Below are 24,401 nucleotides of genomic sequence, written 5' to 3' on the forward strand. Positions count from 1 at the left end.
AGAGGTGTGCGCTTAAAGGCTGAGTGGCATTTGAAAAACAAAACACCCCCAAAACACAACAGGTGAACAACAGTTGAACACAGGAGTCAGACCTGAGGAGGACGAGGAAGGCCGGAGGTATCTGATGCAACACCAGCGTCCAAAACATCCCAAACCCAAAGCTCTGCAGGAGCTGGGAGTTTTCACCCCGGAAACCTGTGATACATGCTGAGTGAAACACATTTCCCATCCAAAAGATTCGCTTGCTACACCAAGTGCCAACAGGACGCTACATCTCCTCAGGAGCCATGTGTTGTATTCCAGCCCATCGGAGATGCTTCCCCTTGCAGATTATTGCGCCAGTGTTGTGAAAAGGCAAAGTGGTGAGGTGGGCAGCACGCCGTCCCGCAGTGAGTCACAGCCCGGTGAGAAGCAGTCAGGCAGATGTACAGCATTTGCTCTTCCAAAGGAAACGTGGCTGAGTGCTGCTCCTTGTGCAGCCAGCAGTTCGCATCGCAGTCACCACAAGCGTTACTGCAAAGGATGAAGCAGTGCTGGGGGCAGAGCTGAGAGAGGTCTCCTTTCCAAACCACACGTGAGGCCAGGGAATGGCTCACCCTGCACTGGCGCAGCAGCACGGAGAGCAGCCCAGCTTGTGCACTGCCACAGCATCCTTGGCATGGGGACGGCTGCTCCACACCAGGTGGTGATGGATGACCCTGAACAAGATAGCACGATTAAATGGGGCGATTTCAGGGCAGGTGCTGCCATTTTAGGAAACAGGCAGCAGCCTCCTGAATTTCAGATCAATGGACCTCTCTGATTATCACCAGTTCTTTGCTCTGCGCACAACAACTGCCTCAGATGGCTGCTGGAAACAGGATGAGAGCGACTGAAATCAGTGCTCTGAGACGACATCAGGCAACGGGCATCAGCGCTGCTTCGTGCCCTCGTGCAGTGAGGTGGGGGGAGAAGTGCTTGCTGCCCTTCCCCTCCAACAAGCGCTCATCCCAAGCGGGGGGTCCTTTAGGTGAGGGGCAGAGCCCGGTGCGTGGCGAGGGGTTCCCTGGAGGGCACTGGGTGTCAGCTGGGAGCCTTGCTGAGCGCGCTGGCGGAGCGGCGGAGCCTCCCGCAGGCTCTGCTCCCCGCGCTGTGCGGCGCTGAGGTCAGCTCTGCTGGCTCTGCTCCTGCGGGGACGGCGAGGTCGGCGCTGGCGCTGGTGGTGAGGCAGCCTGGAAAAGACAGCGGGCAGGGGAAGGAGGCCTGAGGACAGGGACAAAGCTGTGCGTGCCCACATCCCAACAGCCGCTCACAGATACAGAACCTTTCTAACTACTGCAGGTGGACAACAGGTGCCCGTCAAGAAACACGTTCATGTGCTTCCTTGTTCAGCACCTTCCCACAGGTGGTTACAACTGCAGGTCGGGGCTAATGGCTCGTCTGAACGAGAACAGCAGAGGGGACGGCTATCTCCCTACAGGGCAGTGAATAAAGCTGGAGTGTGTGCAGCTCCTGCCTGGCTCTGGTGCAGATGCGCATGGGGAATACTGGCACATGCTGCAACACAGCACTACTCTTGCTGCTGGGGTTTCCACCCGTCCCGAGGCATTTCTCGGTGTTATTTCATTAGCTCCCCTGGGCTGCAGTATTTTTATATCTTGGTGTGTTTTTGTTCCTGGAGGTGGAGGTACAGTGCTGTGCTCCCGTGCTTGCAAGCCTGGAGCAGGGCTCTGAGTCCAACCTAATAGCTGTGGCCGAGCACCTCTGTGCTCTGATGGCCATGTGCTGCATCACAAACCTATTTCCAGCTCAGCAGTGGGCTGTGCCTCCTGGCTGCCTGCTCCCAGCCAGGCTTTTGGGCTGCATTAAAAGTGCACCAGTGCAATGGGACAACCTGCATCAATCTCGGGACTATTCAGGGCTTGGAAACTCAACAGTGTTTGTTCAGCACAGGTTGAGCCTCATTTTGTTTCCTTACTAAAAAGATTAAATCTTAGGACCCTGTTCTACCTAACTGTGGGTATTTTGGCCAATAGGCACCAAGTGCTGTAACGCTGAGGTCCAAAGCCCACGCTGCTCCTTTGAAATCCCACAGCTGGTTGACAACCTTCAAATGGAACCTTTCCATCCGAGATTCATATTACAAGACAACTGACCGAAAGGGAAACACCGCAGTAAGGAAAAAGAAAAAGGTGAACAACGTGACTTAATGTGCAAAGGCATTTCCTGTCAAAAACAAGGAGCTGTCGGTTCAGGATTCAAAAGAAAAGCTGCGGTGTTCACAGCGCGGGGGAGGGGGGGGTGTGAGGGAGGTGCCACACTTGACATTCCCGCAGTCAAGCGGGATGGCAGATGGTCAAAATAATACAGTTTCCCCCAAAAGGACGAGCTGGAGCAATATTCATGCACGCTCCCCACAGTGCCTCGCTGCGAGTGAAGGCTGCAGGCAGGGTGTGGGTCAGGCGCTCCCATCCCCATCGTCCTGCAGCCCCACGGCCACCCCGCAGCCCCACAGCCCCACGCATTCCTGCAGTCCCAGCCTTCCCCTGGTGAGTCCTGAACTGCGCACGCGGCCTCTGGCCGTGATTGATAGGGAGACAGCAGCTGCAGAGTGAGCGAGAGTTGGCCACAAAAGATAAAGGCTTTCATACAAATATTATAATTCCACTTGCAAGCCGTCTGGCACGAACTCTAATTGCTTCGCCTCCTCGCAGGGGAAGCCTGTGAGTTTGTTTGGAGGGCGAGGTGCTGCTAAGGGCCCTTTTGGAGGATTCACCTTTTTTTTTCTGCTGGCCCTTCTGAGGCTGTGTTTGCTCCAGAGGGTGCACAGACAGTATGAAATTAGAAGCTGTAAGAAGCATGTGGCAGCTCTGCAGTGGTTTGTTAACTAGAACAGATTTCCTTTTGGCTTGCAGGTGGGTCACCGGGGGGCTCGAGCCCTTCCAAATACACAACTCAAGCAAGCAGGGGGGGAGGGGGGGGTCTCAAAGGAGGAGGAGCCAGGTGAGATGTGCAGCCCTCCCTGCAGGCAGCGGGCAGCCTTAGCGACAGGCAGAGGCAAAGCCTGAACCCGACGGCAGAGCATGAGGAGGACAAGGAGGAGGAGCAGGAGGAAGAGGAGGGGAGCATTAGTGATGGAGCGCGACATGTGGCCTGCGGGAAGCATGGCTCTTACCTGCGGCAATTAGCGTAACGAGACCGTTACATACTCTAATCTAAAGGGAGAGAACACAAAATGGTATCAATACAGGAGCAGTGTACCCGCGGTGCACACGGGGCCAGGAGCCGACTTGGGGGGGGGGGACATGGGGACAGAGGGTGACCGAGGTGTGCTGCTGGTAAAGCACAGGGTATCCAAAATGAGTCCTCTTCAGCTTCTGCCAAACATGCAGATGTGGCAGCCCGGGCATTCAGCCTCCTCTTATTTCAGCAGCACTGCTAGTAGATGAAATCTCAAACCAGGTAACATTTGAGGCTTCTTGGAGGGCTGAATGCTGTTGCGCTGTGGCCAGGTTAAAATATCGGAGCGTGAACAACATACACGTCACCGGACCATAGAAGTGAAAAGTAACTTCTACGGACAAACCCATCCCCTGCACACACACGCCATGCACACAAGCAGGTGATGGGATGCCTCTGCAAAGAGAGAGCACCACTAGACAGAGTATTTCTCCTTCATGACAATACGCTGCTAACAGGCACACAGTTCACATCCTGCTAAATGCAGAGGGTCTGAGCTGCAGAACCCCCCAGCTGTCCTCCAACACTGGGTCAGGTTGGTTCAATTCACCTGGTATCTCTTGATTCTCTGCTATCAAGCAGCAGCCACAGCCAGGAGAGCATTCTACCCAAATGAAGATGCTTCAGTGTCTGTGGGTCGCACAGGTGTGGAGCATGTTTTGTTAGCGCACACAAGAATCCATTTAGAAGTGGCCAAACAGGGAATGGTCCAATCCAAACTAAAAGTCTGCAACTGGAGACGATGGGAGGATGATGGATCTCAGCATCCCGGCATCCTCTGTGACATCTTGATTTCAGCCCTTTGCTCAATTGCAGGCAGCACGCTCGTATTGTTGGAACTCAGTGCCTGGCACGTGCTGTGCTTGCCACAAGCAGCATCACGGCACAGTTATTTGCTTTCAGATGTGTATTTCCAAACATTCAGCTCCAGCAATATTCCCTAAAATGATGCCCAAGTGTGAGAGTGAACCCAGAGAGACTCTGATTCTGCCCAGTAGGCTGAACTGCCTCAACATCCTACAGATCTTCAGGCAAAATGCAGAAGACGAGGAATGAAAAAGCAGCAAAGCCCAACCCAGCCAGGAAGAGTCGCCGCTCAACAAGCTTCAAAAACAAACCTGTATGTACCTGCTTGCAATGCTCAGAGTCACCCGACTGGCTTTCCTTTCGCCTCTGTCAATAATGTGTTTTCCGACCACGTTTGGGATATTCCTGTTGTTTTAAAGTGGGCAACTTCAAGCTCCACACCAAGCAAAAAGCATTAAAAAAATCCCTGATCTTGTTTTTTTGTTGTATTTCCACGCATCTTCTGTGAGGATTTTGTGCGTATAAAAGCCCAGAGACAAAAGGGAAGCACGTGTCACCTTCTCAACAAAAAGGCTGCAAAATCTCAGTTTTATGTAAATAAGCACACGCTGCTCCCAGGGCTTTGAAACCGGGGAATGCTGCATACGTCTATAGTTCCTCAACTCAAGTGTTGCTCCTGGGCAATGCTATAATATTCATTAAAGGACCCATTTATCAACAGATACCACATGTCAGAGTTTTCCAGCACGGCTTTCCTGACGCTTCTCTGAAAATGATGTTTAAAAGACAAAACCTGCAATGGAAAGCCATAATCCGGGATTCTTTTGCCTGCTGTTTGGCCCCACAATAGCGATTGGCAGCTAAAAAAGTAAAGATTTACACTATATCCTTTCTGATAACATGGAGCGTTATGCTTTATTTTCCAAATCATTAGCATGCACAAGAATGACCTCATGGTGAACAGATGCACTTGGATATGGCAGTGATTAGATCAGTCCTCTCAGCAGTCAAGTGTGCCCATTTCAATTAACCCTTTGAAGCACCAACTGCAAGCCCACGGTGCTGAAAAGCCGGGCTGGAGGTTCTCTCCGAAGCAGAAATCTGCCCCTGCAAGCCTAACAGGGCTGAGTATGAGGGTTTCTCCTGTCAAAGGGCTGCTTCTTTTCTTTTCCAGAACGTCCACCTCTTTCCATTTCCTAAGAGTTAACACAGTTCTGGATCCTGGTCTCGAATGAACAAAACCACTGCTTTTGAGCCACCAGAGGTAATTGAAGTTGGAACGCTTTTGTATCTGTTTGCACCTGTTCAGCTTTTATTCCTTTTTAAAGCATACACAAGCATTTCGTTGAATAATTGTTCTCTTTTTTTTTTTTTCCCCTCTTTTGGCTGAGGGAGCAAGAACAGAAAAAGATAGCAGCTTAAAAACCCATCCTTTAAAAGGAGAGAAATCTGCAGAGGGAAAGGATAAGAATAATTCAGTAGTGTTGGATTACTGAGGATTTCCTGGGCTGCCTCTCATACCCAGCCTAATTAAAATACAGCATGTAATGTACCAGTTTAACAACAAAGGACTGGATTCTCATCTTTTGTTCCTAATCTGCACATCCCCTAAATGAGTTCAGGGACGCCCGCTCTGCCCACCAGCCTGCATTTGCAGCGTGCAAGAAGGACAGGGCTATCTGTGATACATAGAGGGACTTTTAAGGCTCCGTTCCTGAAAACAGCAAGAGAGCTATTTTCGTGCATGCAGCCAAGCACCTGCAGGATTATGTGTGATATGGGAGGCTAAGCAAAGGCGCGTTTTAAGAAGCCCATGTCCCATCCCTGGAGACAGCCTCGGGAAACATAGAAACAGCTCAGTCAAGGAACACTACAAAAACACGTGGCACTAACAGCTACATATTCAATTCATACAATCACTTTGGTTTCCTTCTTGTATTGCATTAACTGCTAAAACCAATCTTAATTTTAATCAATGTGTACTCACTGACCCTTCTTACGTGTGGGAGTACAGGCAGTGAAGGCAGGATTAGAAAGAAGTGGCACTCAGAATGAGATCAGAGAAGAAATAACCTTAAAGTTAACCCAAAAAGTTTAAAAGCCAGGCAGGGCTGGTGCTTTCAGCTGGGAACAAGAAAGCAAACCCAGCCCTGTGCCAGCCCCACACATGCGCTTCTCCATCAGCCACTTCTTTTCCTCACTTCACCTGCACAGCAACACCCCTCGGCCATCCCACCTGCACGTAGCTTTGCAGTCCTGTCTTATCACTGCCGGGGTGAAGAGCTGGCTGCAAATGTATCCAGGCTTCACCTGGCTTGCTTCTGGATTTCAAAGGAAAGATACTGTGGTTTAAGGGAAGATCAAAGCACTCCTCGTCCTCTGCTAGACCAAGTGTCAGCCTTGCGCGTGGAGCTCGGAGTGGGAAACAAAGCAGGAAGTACTTGGTACTTTGGGGTGCTGCTGGGGCACAGTTCTCAGGTGTTTCCCAGTCTGAGAGTCCCAGGGCCACACTGAGGGTCAGGAGCGTACAGGTAACCCCGCCTCTGGATGCTGGTGGTACATTTGTTAGCACCCACCAAAGGCAAACATGCACCTGCCCATGGGGTGCCCCTGCTGCCTCCAGGCTGATTCAAGTGTGTCATGGTCAGTGCTTGGTGTAACAACGCATCTTCAGGGCAGCTAACAACACAACTCTTAGTGATACTCAAATAAATGTGCATGTAAAGGAGTAAACAACTTAGGCAGAATCTTTCAAAGAGAGCGCACCCTGAGGCATGGATTCACATCCTTGCCAGGACTCGTCCCATTACGAAAACCCCATTTTCACACACTGATGAAGCTATTCTGGACTCATTCTTGCCCTGCGATCACTTACAGAACCCACAAGAGAGGAACGCTGGGTTGCTGTGCGAAGCTTCCCACACGGTCCCAGGTTGCAGCCTGCACTGTGGCTCCGTATCCTTGCCCATCACTGGCAAAGAAGGAATTAGGACCAATAACCCGGGGCTGGGTGGGGGTTTTGACCCCAGAAGTCATAACTGGACCCCATCTTCGCCAATGGGAAGGAAATCCTCACATTTGGATCCTGAACATCAGGACCTGACAGTGGCAGGTCAAAAAACATCAACTCATGACATCATAAACTCCCGTTCAGGTACCAATTATCTGCGGGTGCTCTGAGAAATATAAACAGACATCAGCAAACATCTCAAGTAGTTCCACATACGGGATGGACCGCCTGCTTCAGAAAGCCTGACTACTGCATTTATCACATGAATTGCTCATTGCCTGCCCGATCCCATTTCATCAGACTGAGATCTCTGTCTGCTGTAAGAGAAAGTGAGAAACAGATACAACCCGTGCATGGAGCAAGGCATCTAAAACACACTGAGGTACCTACTGCTTTTTCTGATGCGTCAACAGACAAATGATTCAAAGCATTAACAACACCGGGCACGAAATCTACATTTCTATTGAAATTGATCATTTCTTTTTGTCTCAGACTTTTGGCAGAGCGTATAAAAGAATTCAATTCACAGCTGTTCTACTTTTTAATGTAGAAAACATTAATCAAAGCTTTAAGTTATAAGCTTTTCTAATGTTGTTTAGTATTCCAGTTCAACAAAGATCAATGGAGGCCATTCCTGTGTTTCTTGACGCCTCTCCAGGAAGCAGAGGCGCGATTATGTAAATAGCACTGGCTCCCCTTTACTTCTGCCAGCTTGCTTATCTCCAAAGCCTTCTGCCTGCTGCTACTGGCGACCAATGCAAGGACATGCACATACCTCTTATCTCCCAACAAAGCTCTGAAAATGCACGGATCGGAGCCAGTAACGTTAAACAATGATGCACGGCTGATTTTATTTGGAACTGATTTATTTTGGGAAATCTAATTTCTCCCTTCCATTTCTTTTTTTTTCCCCCAGTTTAGATGGAAGATATTTGCTAACAAGTCAGGCGAGAGAGAAATAGAGCAGATGGCCTTCAACATTTATACAGGTCTGAAATAACCTATTAAACAACCCGAAAGTGTAGTGGGAAATAATTAGCAAGTGCCAGTTTCACCCAAGGAGTGCAAAAAGCGGATTAAGGAATCTTTGTTCGAGAATCCAACAGGCAGTGACCATACACTTCTTGAGGTTGGAAAAGCAAATCTTGAGGGCCCAGGAAATCTGCATTTCGGAATCCGTGTTTCCTTTGAAGAAGCACTTATTTAAACTTGATTAAAACAGCAAAGTTTGGCTCTTTGTGCTGTGCGTGCTAACTTAAGACCTCAATGGGACACGTGAGGAATAAATTGACACGGTTAGGTATTAAATGTTCATCTTTTGGTGGGGCTGAATGAATGGTTGCGAGCATAAAGGTGTGTATACACGCACACGGAATTATCCATAGCTAACTATTAAAATGAAAGAACCGAACAGGTTCCGGGCCAGGTGCTGGAAGAAAGCCTGCAATTTGCTCCCATGTATTTAAGGCAAATGCTGGCGTTCCGCACACGGCTATGATTTTCCAACGGAACACCATTCTTACATTGCTTTTTCATTAATCTCTGACCCTGGTATCTCAGCAGCATAATCCCCATTTAGCATTAGTAGCAACGGCTTCTACTGCGAGGAACTATTTTTCGATAAGTAAGCACCGATTCAGGCAAAGCTTTTGAGCAGCGTATTCCCAGCTCAGCAAGAAACCCGCACTCCTGAATGAACCGGAGCACATTACTGAGAGAAAGTTCATTAACCTTGCTAGATTCGAGGGTTAACAGGATAGCTGAAGAAAGGAGCGGAGTGAATAGCTCTGATGCAAAACAAATTAAAATGAATGTCATCATTCCTTTTGATATTCATTAGTTGATTCAGGGGAAGAATGGTCTTCTTAAATTTGCAAGCATTTATCTACAAAAAACAGGTGTACATCTGCTGCTCAAGTGCTTCTTAGTGCGAAAGAGAAGAATAACGTGCAGAGACTCACCAGTTCCACCCAGGGAGTAGCTGGGAGAGGGAGAAAAGACCTGAGCGGCAAAATCCTCAAACGTCATTACTTCTTTGTGGTTCTGGATTATTGCTTCAAGATACAGAGCTCTTTCCTCGTAGCTGCAATGGCCAGGTTAAGGAACTGTGTGCACAGAATGAGATGCCGTTACGTGACGCGCAAACACTAACAAAGCCACACACTGGTGTAGGGGACCTGAGCTGCACAATGCTGCTTAACGTTGCTAAACGCGAGCAGCCTCCTTGCTTGAAATTACAGACAATACTTTTAGCTTCATCGGTAGAAAGGAACTACTCAGTAGATCCAGAGGGATGCTGCAGTTACCAAAGGGCAAAACCTCAGCTTTCCCAGTGCAGGCTTTTTGAAAGCACAACCCAACTTTGAGAGAAATCAGCTGTACTGGAATCACTCCGTAGTCCTGTGAAAATAACCCTGTCAGAGTAGAAAAATGATCAGACTGGGAGGAAAGCTGCAGGATAGAGGAGAAACTCCCCCAACCCCCCCTTCCCCTCACCCCACATGTCTACTCGATCATTATGCACTTTAAAAGAAATTAACAGTAAGCAATACAAATCCCAAGAGCGTGAAGTTGGTATTTAAGGCAGACGTAGCATTATGGATCCTAAATAAACGACATGGACTGGGGGAAAAAAAAGCAACCCTCCTCCCTCCCCCCAAACTTGCACTCATTACTGTCCGCATAATGCAGACAACAAAGCAATCTAAAATCAAGACTATTGCCTTTTAATTAAAACTCGGCAACCTGGAACACACAGCATTCAAATGTGTAATCAAAAACCAGTCACCAATAAAACTTACAAGCGTAACAAGCTGAAGCAACTTTCCAGCTGTCTTAATAGGACCCCTGCTTGCGGCAGCTTTTCAGAGCGGAGAAAGCAAATCTTTTCCTTTTGTGTGCAGCTTCTGTTTTCTCAGAAGGTGAATCACACACTTCCAATAACGGGATAACGCCTGAAACAAACCCACAATGGGCCGAAGAACCTCACGTATGACTTTATGAATTAGGGCTCGTAGGCGCCCCTACGACATCTCACTCTCCATTTCCTCATTTAAAACAAAAGCGTTCAAGATCCCCATTGTGCCTCTGTTGTGTGGGAGCGCATTACGAGTTTGCAGGGCTGCTACGGGGGGGGGGAGAAAAGGGGAATTTAAATGTAGAAATTAGGAGCGTACGGTGGAACGCCCGGCGACAACGTCATGCAGGTGAGGGTATTTAGAACTGAAAAGCGTTACTAATTGATACTGAAGTGCCGTTTGCGACTTTCATTATGTTAACAACAATGCTTTGAAATGGCTTTTTTTTTTAACAAAAAATAAAATTAAAAGAAATGGGAGCATTTAAAAGAAAGGGAGGCGGTGGGCGCAGCGTAGTGCCTCGTGGGGGAAGCGATGGTGGGCCAGTTGCTAGAGCTGCTGCGGTGGCAATAAAAAGAAACAAGGGCAGCGCCGGCTCTTCTGCTAGTGGAGAAGGGCAGATACGCGATAAATCTTCTTACAAACTTCCCGTGGAAGCCCGGAGAAAGGGAATCAATAGATGCCGTTTCAGAGCGTGCACCTGCTGACAGCGTTATTTGTTTAGCGGTGCTCCCTTTTCTCCCCTAAGCCCAGGAGAACGCATTCCTGATAGCGCAAGCATTAGCCCGCCTGCATTCGGGGCTGCCTCCCTATTATGGGCTGAACTCCTGATGACTCTTGTTAATGAATAGGCTGCCAAACTTCCTCGGAGAGGAGGCACACGCCTGGGCCCTATTCTAAAGGGACTGACGGATGCCATTCACTTCTCATTACGAAGATGCTTATTCCGCGGCGCGCTCGGCTGTTGCCAGGGCCGTGCGGCGCACGCTCGGGCTGTCAGCGGGACGCGCGGGCGGCACGGCCGTCTGGCCAGCAGCCCCTCCGCCGCGGAGCTGGCACGTGCGGACGCAGCGGGGAGGGAGCGAGGCGTGACAAATCGCTGAAAGGCTCCGGCCAAACCGACGGCTGCCGGCCACCTGAGCCCGCCGCCCCGCCGTCCGCAACGCCCGGCTCGCCGTGCGCCCCGCGGTCCGATCGCGGTCCGATCGCGGTCCGTGCCTCCCGGCCGGGCGGGGAGGACGGCGAGGCTCTTCGCGCTACGCCTAATGACGTCCCGCTGCCTAATGAAAGGCCTCGCGCGTCGAGCACATAAGCCGACAATGCGCCGAACAACTGCTGACGCACCGCGACTTTGTACCCGTTTCCCTGAATATTGTGTAGAAAAACAGAGGGAGGAGGTTTCGGCGAGCCCTTGCTTACAAAAACAAAGGACTGCAGCAAAAAGACCGGAGCCATTCCGACGGGCAACCACAAGAGAAGCACTCAGACTCACCTCTGGGAGCTCACAAACTCACCACCTAGAGCCACGCAGACTCCGTGCAGGCTTGGCAAGGATCATCACCAATCCCTCATCACCATCCCTCACAGCGCAGCATCCTGACCAGGACAGCAGCCAGCTCTAGTTCTACCTGGCCTCACGAGTTTTCATTAGGGACATCATAAACAAGCTCTAAAAGGAAAATCACTACTTCATTGTTTCACTGTCATTATGTTAGCTGGCTGTCGGGTACTCTGGAGTTCCAAAGAATGCATTCTGGAAATCCAAGAGAACACCGAACATCCAAAGAATGCCAGTGCAATGTAGATGAGGAGGAGAAGGCTCGGAGATCAGCAATTTGTGGCTGTCTGTGCCACAGCAGTCTGCAACAGTCTCTATAATGTCAGTCTCAAGAAGCTTCCCCTCCATCACCACATAAGCCCGAGATAATTGCTCACAGGGCGCTGTTAAGATTGCAGCCATAGTACTTTTGTTGCACCTTCACCCTGAAGGACCAAGGATCTGATCTGACTTATTTAAACGCACTGGAAGATTAAACCAGATCTGTTCAACATGAAATTCGTGTCACAGCTTTGCAGTGAGCATGTGATGGTTAAAGCTGCCCCCCAACATAAACCCAAGCCATATTATTCAGATGAAGCCAATACTTGCACGGTGCCATATAAACTGCTGTTTACCAAAAACATGCTTTGCACGTATCAGCAACCCAGCCTTCACAGCTCATTGCTATGCCACGGGTCGAGCGGGGCCAAGAGAAAGCCTGAAGTGCCTGGCTGGCGGTGCTGCAAAAGCCTCAAGGCCAGACTGCTGAAGTCAAGCATGCAAATCATTTCTGTGGATGGCCTGGCTGCAGAGATGGGTTATGATCTTGAACCCTACACCGCTGAAGGAGCTGGACAGCTGGCTTCCCTGATTAACTAAGCCCCCATTTATCAGCAGGTTTTGGGTGTCCCCTGAGATCTCCAGATAAATGGGGTTATAGCAGACATTCAAAGAAGCTGATCAAAAGCAGCCTCTTTTAATATGTATGGCAATTTGACCCATCTCTTACACGATCGCATTATTTTACATTTGACTTCTACCACATCAAACTCCAGAGAAAAAAATGCTTTCAATAGGCACAAACACTTCTGTTTATTTAGATTCATACACTGAATGACGCAGAGAGCCACAAGAAGGCACTCATGGCCATCGGTACATCTGAACGTCTGACAGCAGGAGTTTGTCTCCAATTAGAATATGGCAAATCTCAGTATTTGACCACTATGAGCTTTTCAAACGTTTTATCACTTGGTCGGTTATTTTAACTGTTCAGCCCTACACTGCAAGCTGTGTGACAGAAGGACCTCCAAAGTCCTTGCTGTCTCTGTTCTGTACATGAACAGAGCCAACTCGAGGTCCAGATCTGCCCAGCATCTCTCCCTCTGTACATACGTGCCGTGTTATATCATAAAGGTACGTTTAGAAACAAGGAATGCAGAAAGTAATATATGGGAACAACCACGTATTCTGTTGACATAGCACTCTTTTCATGCAAACAAAAGCCAAAATGCTTAGTGGGTTGTGAACAGGCAAAGTGAGAACTGCTGGGCGACCCTCCACAGCTTGTTGTTTTGTGGCGTGCCAATGCCGAGGGGCTCCCATCCCACACCAGGACCCAACGGCTGGGCTGCACGAGGAGCACATGCTGACACGACTGTTCCTCTGGCTCCAGAGGGATTGTTAATGCTGACTATTGGCATGAACTGATTGCAATTCCCATCTGTGATGCAAATCCTACCCCGAGAAGGGCTTTCAGGGCATCTGGCCAGTGGAGAAGCTGGAAGTAGAGAAGCAGACAGCTCTTTCCAGCCCATCAAGGCTGTATACACGACCACACGTCAATCCCTACTTCTAACCACAAGGGGAGATTTGAAGGTAATTCTTGCAGTGTCTTCTCAAATGCAAGAAGGACGTTTCTCAAATCTCCCCAGGGGCTTCCAGCTTCACAGGGTGCTCATACAGGTGACTCCTCAGGTACTGTGCAGGCAACACTCAGAAAACTCATTTTGCAAATGGTTTTCTAAGGCTGAGGAAAGTGCTGGGGCGAGCTTCTGTTTAACTGTCTGTCCTTTTAAGATTTCAATAGCAAAGAACTACGGGTTAAGTAATTTCTCACCGTCACATTTATTTCAATATCCTCTTCATTTGCACCATGAGAACCAAACGTGTTTTCACAAGGAAGATTTTCTTCCTGCCACAATGACAGCAGCTTGAAAAACAAGCACCACTATAAATGTTTGGGACTTACCAACGCAGAACACAAGAGGGGCCATAAAGTTGAAGCTAACAAATGTGGTGGTAAGATGACCTTTATATACCTAATTGTCCTCCTCGCAGCTCTGGATACTACAGAGCTACTGTGCTTTTAAAGTGTTGCGATGGGTAATTGCAGTGTGAAACTCAATATGCTTACGGGCTACTGGCTGTCACCACCACATAAATCTAACTGAAAACTTTTGGGGGATTTTTAGTAACATATATCCTTCAATGAACAGGTGCAATTAAACTGTACCTGCCAGCAACCACAGATCTCCTTTTTTACCAAAGTATCAAAGATTAAAGCTAATTAGAGAGTGATGCATTTTCTGAAACTGTTAGCGTAACATGGGAGGCCATCAGGAGAGACTGTCCAACTTGAAGCAACAGCTGCGAGTGAGTTGGCCCTGTGCCCCATGCCAGCCCTGAGGATGCGAGGACTTACAAAGCACTGATGGAGATGGGCCTTCAACCACAGTGCGTAACAGCAAATCACCTACAGCTGCTCGGTTGCACAGCAGACTTCCACAGCGCTTCCAAAATGTGCTGACACATTTGTTTCCCCAAAGTTGATCCCAACCTTCCAAAGGAAGGTGAAACTAAATGACACCAAAGCTATGTTTCACACAAGGCTTGACACCAGCTCCTTGGAAATTAAGTCATGTCGCAGCAAGAGCCGATGGCAGCACGCTGCCCACGTTGTGCTGTGAGCTACCGGCCTGGGATGTCAGTGATCTGTGGCACATTAGTCATGGCAAGTGCTGCAGGGGAGACTTTTGCATTTATTATGAATAAGGCGGAAAACAAGCTTTCATCTTAATTTACTACTACTCTCTTCCTCACAGCAAGCCCCTGGGAGCAGATATGTCTTGCCATTATAGACCAATCATGCAATGGTAGGAGTGAATAAGCAGTGGGCTGCTTTCCCAATATCATACAATTCTATACTCAAACTCATGCTTATCCGTATCTTAAGCTTCACTTATGCTAATGTAGAGTACTTGTAATGATGTCCTATCAGGTACTCTATTTGCACAGGGGCAAACGACCAAACACACGGGGTGAGTTCTGTATCGCACACTCAGCTCTCTGCATAGCTAAAGTCCACTCAGCAGCTGTGCCCCAGGCTCCACCATACTGGTAAGACTGACTGCAATATTTCTGCTGATTAAAATGATAGCACAACTGCCTGTATCAGCTACTGCAGCAGAAGGCCTAACTACAGAGCACACAAAGTAACCACTACGGTGCTCCCCCTGAAAAACACTTATCTCACAAGGACTGAGATGAGCTCCGTCATGCAAGTTTATGGCCAATCCATCAGTGAGGCATGATTCCTCAATATGTTTTCTCTGGAAGCACCCACATAGTTCCCTATCCCATTCTAAGAGATACCCTAAAAGATCGAAAGGTACCTTCCCAGTGCCTCCAAGCAGGGAGAGGTTCTCTCCTGAGGGTTCTGGGTGAGCTATCATCCAGCCACTTCCTCTGGCATGGTACTGGGGAAATAAACACAGGAGACCTGCTCAGGAGATGAACCTCCAGAGGGATCTCACAGGGAGCAGAACCCATGTGGCCATTTGGTCAGCTTTGCCACTTGGGAAAAGCCTTCCCTTTGCCCATGCTGTACAGGTCTAAGGGGAAAGCAGCCCAGTGGCTACAGAAGACAAAATCCCTAGCTTGGATTTGCACAGAGATCATTATAACACAGTGGCTGTCCCACTTTATCAGTGTATGTACAGCTGCCGATGCTCGTGTCCTGCAATTATCTGGCTTGTTCCACAAACCGGGTGATCATCAAAGGATAAATAACTGCAGGAAAGGTCACATGTTACCGAGCAATGCTTCCCCTGTGCTTTGTTGCAGTCTTAATTTTATTCAAACACTAACAAAATGCACCTATTTCAGTAACTCCACTAACGAGCTGTTACTTTGGGGTATCATAGGAAAAGAGCAAAGGTACAAAGGTTCAATTATTTGTCATTTCCTTATGCCTTCCAGTTCCTTCAAATTGGCTGCCTGAACACACAGACACAATGTACTGTCTTCGGTCCGCTGCTGTTAAGTGCATACCAGCAATACTATCCCCTTCTGTTGTTATTAGCATCTGTGTTATAGCAGGCTCACGGTGCAGGGAAAGGGAGTCTTCTTTGGCCAGCGTATTTTTTTCCACTAAAACAGCATTCTAGTAATTTTTGCTGGGGAAGAACAGCCGCAGGGTTTTCAGAGCAGCTGAGAGCTGCCCAGGCTGCCCTGTGGGAGGGATGGCAAACCTCCTGACAGCTTTTATCAGGCAAATGGGGAGAACTTTTGAAAACCTCCACCCCGTAATAACGGCAATAAAGACCCACCAACATAACAGCAGATGCAAGCCAAGGAACCAATGTCCTTCCAAACACGTAATCATTTCAGAGGTATCATTCAAGTGGCTGCAGAAATGACGGCTTCTGAAGGCTGACATTGTGCTGCACTAAAAGCCTTCACAAAACTTCGCGGAGAAAGAACCGGCTCTGTTTGCATTGACCGGATGGCGTTTGCAATGCTCTTTCTTCAAAGGAAAAATAAAGAATGACTGAGCACCCCGGACACTTCAGAGACTGTTTCGGAGACCGCAGTGTTGTTTTGGAGCTACAAAAATGAAAGCCACAAAACACTGTTAAGCAGGGTTTGTATCTATTGCGCTGCTGCTGGCTGCTTAATGCGGGTGCTTTCTCAGAGCCTGCACTGTGTGTGTCAGGTTAAGCAGAAAATTGCTAACTCACTCCTTTTTTGCAGCATGTGTGGACCAAATATTTAATTAAAGTCAAACCTGGTGTGCGCTATCGCATAATATAGCTTACCCGAACGTGCGACATAAAGACATTGTCCACCCGTGCTTGTGATTAATTCACCACTTACAGATGGCCAAGCCATGTGGGCATTATTCAGCCTGTTCCAAGCGCGAGACCCTCGCTGCTCGCCTGGGTGACCTAATGGAAACAGAGGGGCCAGGACGTGCTAAGTGAGAAACAAATACTCTGCATCCACACAAATAAACCCAATATGCCCAGGAATGCTCTGGCTTTCCACCTATCTCAGTACAGAGCACCTTGCATCTGTGCTACTAACATTTCTTGCTTTCCAAAGCAGGACAGATAAATCCAGATATGGGGTATTTTTAAAACACTTCTACTAAGTGAAGTATTTTAGAAACAAAACGGTGACTTAAATCAGGATTTTTTTCATGATTAGGAATTCTGTAGTTTTAAACTCTTAATCAAGCAACGGTACCTTTTTGTAAGCTAGAGATGAATCTCTTTAAGAGGAAGCACAGATTTTTGGCAGCAGTAGCTGACAGTGAAACAATCAAACCCAAGCCACTGGTTAATGCCGGACTTGAGTAGCTTTAGCTTCAGACCCTGTACTTGTGTTATATGGGGAATCGAGTTCAGGGGGAGAAGCAGAAGCAGGTTTTCTGGTAGCTTATTGTTTATATTTGACAGCTGTTGGAAACTGCTTACACGCTGGAAATATTAATAATCTTGATGGAGATAAGTGAGTCAGGCAGGCAGGAATTACAAATGCTGTTTATCACATGGCTCTACGATATGGCTGCAACTTCCTCTGGACAAGGCAGATAATGCGATTTGGTCGCAAACCACGCGCAGCAGACACTGGAATGTTTACTTGGAGCCATAACCAGAAAATAAATGTGGTGGCAGGGCTAAGTGAAAGCCTTGCGCCTTCTTGTTAAACGCCAGGCTGCAGCGTGGCAGCGATTACCGCTGGCAGGGAGCCGTTTGCAGGGATGCTCCTTGGAAGGGGATGCGTGCAGGGATGCTGCTCATGGGGATTTGCTCACACACAAGCTCCCTGCATGGGGATGCTCTGTGGCCAGCACTGGCACATGGGGCAGCCCCCCCAACACAAACACAAAGCAGGTGATGGTGGGGGGGACGCTCAGCTATGGGCCTGATCTTCCAGCTTTTACTTGCTGTGATAGGAAAAGAGGAGACTGAACCTCAAGGCCCGTGGGTTTGGTTTGCTCATATCAGAGATGACAAAATGCTGTTGGTAGTCGCTCGGATCTCAAAACTTTCTAATAATAATAAAAATAAGTAAATAGTCTGTAAGGATATGAGACGTCTTCAAAACTTTATAGCTGTCTTTTGATCACTGCATAGATAAAAATACACACACACAAACATGAACACATACACACTTCCTATTCAAATACAGACACAGGACACAGCACAGTCTTGCACTCAGTACTTTCTAGCTCCATCGCAGCAGCATCAAAGTGAATGCACGCCAAAGAGCCTGGCATGGTAACGGTGTTCTCTAAACCACTGAACTCCCCAGCAATATCCCTACTTGTTCTCAGCCTTGAAAATGAAACAACTAGAGGTGGGAAGAGAAAGTGATGCTGTATTAATCAATCAAAACCACTGCCTGGCTTATGAGACAATTCAGTAACCTGCAAGATAACTTTGCTTCTGTAAATCAGAAGCCACCATTTATCTCACCATTGCACCTGAATTGTAAAGGAAAGCCTGCAGAAATTACCTAAATACCTTCTTGCACACTTGCTTCAGAAATCTGGATGGCTCCAAAGTTGAAAAAGGGATAATTACTGACAGGTTAAATAGGATGAGTAGTGCAAAGGCAGGAGGATACTTGCAAAATAGTTTAAATAACTGAAGAGAGGAATCTGGTTTACTTAGCTGTGCACAGCAAAACAAGGTGCAGCAGCACAAGGGTGCACAGCCCAGCAAAGGCCAGGGAAAGGCAGAGGAAGTCTGCAAGCAACCATCTGTCCAGGGCACGATTAATGTGTAATGTTCCTGCCACAATGCTCTGCACTGCTTGCTGACGTACCTGCTAGGCAAACACACAGCACTGCAGGGTGGTGGGAGAAGGCGATGAAAAAACGATCTCAGAAGCCTGTGTCAAATGGGGAAGGGCAATGTTTGATTGTGCACTTGCACATGAAAACTTCAGGGTATTTTTTTTCCCAGTTGCAGTCTCATCAATCAGCTGAGATTATATTCAACTACAGATCTGCTGGTAAGAGTCTGCATTTCACATCTCTAAGCAAGACACTACAGATGTTACTGGAACGGTACATACTGTTGTCATCTATAGGATTCATGTCAAATAACAGGCATGCTGCAAGACAGCTTTTGACTGTAATTACACAAAATAATTTTGCCCCTTCCAGTTTATTACAGATCTTTTCATTATTTCTGGGACTAACGCTAAATAGCTCAGTTTCAGGTCTATTATGCTTGATAATTTACATTCATTACAAACAGGGATAGGTAACTGTGGGGCTTATTATCACATCCATTACCAGCAACACCATTTGCGAGATGCTCTACACTAAACAGACTTGTTGCTGCAGTGATACAGGCTGGGAAATTGCTTTAGATGATATGAAGGAAGAGCACATAAAAAAAAGTAAAAAAAATAGATCAATATATGTGTTACCATTATAATCTGGGCTATTCACAATCACTACAGATGTCCCAAACGAAGCAGAGGCGAGGATGGAATGAGGGACCCATGGGCTTTGTGCACAAGTACCCCCCATCCCTGCAGCAGTGCCAGCCCTATGCCCAGAGCTGTGGGGCAGGCACTGGGCAGCACCTGGCCCTGCCGTGCGGGGCCCTGCCCGGCAGCTGACAGCAAAATCTCCCTGCCAGGTGGCTGTGCCTCAATTGCATCAGCTAGGCATTGTAGGGTTAACAAGGATCCAGAGGAAATCTTTTATTCATATAACACAGTATGCCTTTTGTTGATCTCTGAATAACGTTGCTTAAAATCCATTAAATTAAAATAGTCTTTCAAACGCACAGTCTGCAACAGGTACAGCAGTCAGCATCCACCGCTCTCTGCTCATCTGGCTTTGTCGTGGGCACACTCCTTTCATTTCCCAAAAGCAGATGATTAAGGCAGCATTTAAACCAACGTTGTTGTGGGTTTTGTTTTGTTTTGTTGTTTTTTTTTTCCCTGGAAGTGACCTCTCAGTAGGGAGAACGGATTCCCCCTTTCAGCGCACAGCCCAGCCAGCGTACATGCTGGGATGTCTCTTGGTTTCCCCAAAGGAGTACATTAAAATTCTGGTGCATGTTTATGAAATCTGCTTTTTCACTTGTGCTGTGGGAGGCGTGGGGGGGAGGAAGCAAAACTGAAAACATAAGGGACTCCTTCACAAAGGGGCAAGCCCATACGACAGCTTCACCACTGCTAATTCCTCCTAAAACGTTCCATTGTCTCTAGGACAATTTCCACCCCCAATGGGTTTTAAGTAAGTGCGGTCTGCCACAGTGGCTTACCATAATGTTCATTTACGGAGCAAAAAATGAGTTAATGATTGAACTGCATGACGGAGCACTGAAACAACCACGTTCTAAATTCAAGTGTGGGGTACGGAAGAGGCACATCACAGGGTACAGAGGAGGGGGGGGCAATCATCTCCAGTGCAAAGCTCCCCAGGAATTCAGAACGGGACTGAACAAATATAGAGGGGAAAATGTCAGCAATTCTGCTGTAAAGGCAGCGAGGCTCTGAAAGAGGCTTCATGCTCCTGCTCATCACCAAGGTGCCTGGGTTATGGAGTGTGCGTTTCTACCGCGATGAGATTAGCTGATTCCCACAATGACAGCACTTTGTTAAAATGGAAAATTAATCTGATTTGAGAAGGCGAACGAGTGAGCCAGTACTGCTGTGGAGGAGGCTACGATACAGAGCGGGAAGTGACTCCTGCTCCCCTCTGCAAGCTGGCAGCGTGCAGGATGAGCACTGTTGACAAGCGTGCCGCTTCGGAGCCATTCCCCCAAGGCCATCTGAAAGCACACAGCAGCCCCAGCAAAAGAGCGGAGCTCTGCTCAGCGCAGCCGAGTCCATCTGCTTCCTGCCAGCCCTTTTGGACACAGCTCGCTCCAGGCGACACAAACCAGCGTGCAGAGCTGCCGGATGCCCAGCTGAATCACTGCTGCTGGAGAAAAGTATTTTTCCTTCCTTTTTTTTTTTTCCCTTTCAGGGTACAAAGAGGAAAGCCTTCGGCAGTGTGCAGGTTCCCCAGCCCTCATTGCTGCCACAGGGCTGAGGAAAAAGCCAGCACGTTTTCTTTTTGTTCTCAGTTTTCATTAAACCACGTTGTTTTCTGAATATTAACACTTACTTCTTCAAGACAGCATCCTTTAAGTTGACCTTCTGACGCCTTTGAAGTCCCTCACTGCTGAGTCATAGCAGCTTTAAAAGGAAATGATGGGGATCCCAACGAGGAAGGGGGAGAGCAGAGGATAAACTGGTAATGAAGCATCAAAGCTGGTGGAGTAAACAGGGAAGGAGAGCAAGGCCAGCACCACAGTGCAGCAAGAAAATACTTAATATTTCAGAGTAGGCTTACGGCATATTTTTCTGGACTCAACTTAGCTTTCCAGTTTTTGTTAAGCCTCCATTTTCTCAGTTAAATACCTGCCAAGCCATACGCTGCAATTACTAACACCGTCTAATTAAAATTTGTTTTAATTAAAATAAGTGAAACTGCGTGAGAAATGCTTTTGAACATTTCCGAGTTTACCACTTGGTTTGCAGCTTATTTTTATCATCACACCTTCTTCAAATCTACAGTTCTCTGCTGCGTGAGAAACACAACAGTTCTGAATGTGGATGTGGAAGCTGCTGAGCGCAATAGGTGACACTTCCTACAGAATCCATCTGCAGAGGATTCTTTGTGCTTATTTAGCTTACCCTCTTAAAACCCAAACACCACATTTCCCCCAGTTTTAGTAAGGAAGATTTTTATCACTCCGTTGTCCTCCACTCTGCCTCGCACCAAGCACGGTCGCTGCTGAAATCATTCCCGCACGATTACACGCTAACACTTCCCATATTTATCTTCAAGAGGCATTCAGCCAGCTATTTCTGAGCAGTCGATAACATAAGAATAATCAATATTTCAGCAGAGGTAAGAGTAGCTGAAAGCCCTGTTTCTCCATGCAGGTGTGTTAGGATGCCCATGCCATGACCTGCAGCCATTCCCTGCTATGTGAGCTGCGAGTCAGCCCTGCAAGCAGCCTGCAAAACCTCAGCTCTTTGCTGGAAAACATCCACCGCAACACAATTAGCCCATCCAAATAATTTCACTTGCTAATTAACTTCGGAAATACATGACGGTCTTGTCTTTGAGAGTTATTGTAACGGACTTAAGAGTGCACATGACACCACCAAAAACCAAGCTTTTTTCTCATTATTATTTTCAACCCGGATTATATGACTCAGTAGAACAGCAGTAACATCGCCACCTATGTGGATTACTTACAATTAAACATTGGGGTTTTCTGTAACATCTATTTTCGATAAATGCCCTGGCTTCGCCTTGGTATTTATCTGTGCAGGCACACTATTATCTGATCCCAGCGTATAATGCCATCGATATTACTGCATATTTATATTCTGCTACCTTGAGCAAGGTTTGGCTACCAGGGTATTAGAATCCGCCTATATGAGGCAGCAGCTCAAAACAATGACCAGCACTTCTGAATGAAAAGGGAGAGGGTGAACATTAGCACATCAAAGGCCCTGTGCTGAAAGAAGAAAAATTGCGCGATGCACACACTTTAATCTTTCTGACAATCTATGCACGGACTGAGCTGAATTCTATTTCTCACACAAATGTGAATGCTTGATACGAGGACATCTTTACCAACAGCGACAAGAACACAGAAGGGACATGCTAGCGCAGCCTTTGAACTTTGAAAATACGGATTAACAAGCAATAATATTTAACTAGCGAGAGAACAGCCTCTTTCTTGTCTCTCTTAATAAACCTAAATCATGTAAAAACACTTTTCATAGGTGACAGACACTGACAGAACGTTAGAAATCCTTACATGCTCAGTTACAAAACAATCTAAGGCATCTTCTAGCGAACGGAATACAAGCAATATTACAGTCTTCAACTAAATGTCTATTATTTAAAATCGGTTACCCACCATAGAACAGCCTTAAATGTAATTCACTTAATTAGCACTTCTATTTAGCTAAGGGCAGAGCAGGACTTGTGTTTACATGTTTGAAAGGCAATACTGCTAGAACATGTATGCAGCACACATTCACACTAATCACACTCATCCCGCTGCAGTAAGCTCAGTGATTTTTGCCCTTTGCTCTTCTCCCCACAGCCACACAGATCAGCACTTGCCTGGAGAGGAACCAGGGGGACAAGCCAAACAAGCCAAAGGCAGGATTTTCTTAGCTCCTTTCTCCACCAGGATGCAGTTTTTTTCCCTGCTGACCACCGGCTGAACTGCTGGGCTCAAACGCTTGCAGAGAGCACGGCGACTATATCCCAGAGCTTTCTTCTTCCTGTAGACAGAACTGCATCCTCCTAACTAGGTGCTTGTAAAGGAATGCCACGGCTTTACAAGCAAGCCTTGCTAAATGCACATGATGAGTGAATTTGTTCCTCCCCTCTCTAAAAAAAACACAAAAACATTTAATTCATTGGGTTGTGACTCAATCGCAGTCATTGGAATGATGTCTCAGAACAAGCCAAGTAAATCACAACACTCAACTTAGGCAACATCACAAATGGAAAAGGCTGAGCCAGAGGAGCTCAGACCCGATCCTTGGCACAAATCAACATATTCCTAAACAAAACATACACGCTTCCCAAGAGGTCTGGGAGAAATCATTTTTCTCACAGATATGCCAGAGTCCTGAGAGGGAATTTAAAGCTGTTTGGGAGCGTTCTCTTTTGTGACCTTGGAAACACTCTGTGTTCAGCTGAGGCTGGTCCAAAAGAGGATGGTAACTCAAAGAAAACTCACAGTAAAAGATCAGCGTGGCTGGGAACTCTAGCAAAATAGCAAGGGTTGCCTTTTTCCCCATCTTAGACATTCATCTGCGATGAAGATAAGCCCCAGAAAAATCCCAACCCACAAATAAACCGAAAAACCAACTTGTGAAATTAGAAGGCAGGCGATGCAGCCTGCTTTTCCAAACACCGCAGCTGCAGCCCCATGCCCCAGGCTTCTGTTTCACTTCATGTTTCCCTTCTCTAGGGCACGGTCTCACTCAAAGCACTGGCTGAAATGCGTGCTGCAGGAGAACAGAGGGCCTGGCCCAGACAGATGGCCTGCCCTGGGATGCTGAAAGGGATTCTGAGAGTTGAGCGGTATGACTTCATTCTCGTCCCAAATATTCGAGGCAAAGCCCAACCACAGAACTACAATGCTGTATGATAGAGAAGAGCCAGCAGTGGGCCGGGAATACAAGAAAAGGTGTTCTTTTTTCTGTCTTAATAATTACTCGAGCTCCAAAGTTACTCAGGAGAGTTAGCTGACGTCCTAATTTAGTACAGCTACTTGCCTACGCTTTCTTCACGTCCAGAAATCTTCTAGCACTGCTCTTCCTAAAAATCCTTGGCACTTGAAATGCAGCCTTTTCTCGCTGGCCAGGGAGCAGAAATTTACTTCCATCTTTAAAAAGCGTTTGTTCCTTCTACATAAATCACTGCCTCACCACGTCCTGCACAGCCAGATAGCGCAGCAGAAACACCCCAAGCATTTAGGAATTTCTGTCCTACTGCTTTCTCATTCTTTGCTGCTCTGGACCATTATTACCACAGTCCCTGTGATACCTCCAGCAGCACTGGCAGATCCACTCAGCCCTAAAATCTCATTATACTGGCTAGTACAAAAAAGTAACAAAGCTGTCTCGG

General features: G+C 47.4%; 1 protein-coding gene across 1 annotated transcript in view; it reads right to left on the reverse strand.

Moving 5' to 3' along the window:
- Positions 1–1,115: 1,115 nt before the first annotated feature.
- RALGAPA2 (Ral GTPase activating protein catalytic subunit alpha 2) overlaps positions 1,116–24,401 on the reverse strand; it is a 109,307-nt gene continuing 86,021 nt past the window's right edge. Inside the window, exons 39-41 of the mRNA XM_072331360.1 lie at positions 8,998–9,119; positions 3,155–3,194; positions 1,116–1,211 (exon numbers count right to left, since the gene is read on the reverse strand). Coding sequence (XP_072187461.1) covers positions 3,190–3,194; positions 8,998–9,119 — 127 coding nt within the window. The 3' untranslated portion in view covers positions 1,116–1,211; positions 3,155–3,189. The remainder of the gene's footprint in view (positions 1,212–3,154; positions 3,195–8,997; positions 9,120–24,401) is intronic.

Source organism: Excalfactoria chinensis, chromosome 3, assembly GCF_039878825.1.
Source record: "Excalfactoria chinensis isolate bCotChi1 chromosome 3, bCotChi1.hap2, whole genome shotgun sequence".
Lineage (NCBI taxonomy): Eukaryota > Metazoa > Chordata > Aves > Galliformes > Phasianidae > Excalfactoria > Excalfactoria chinensis.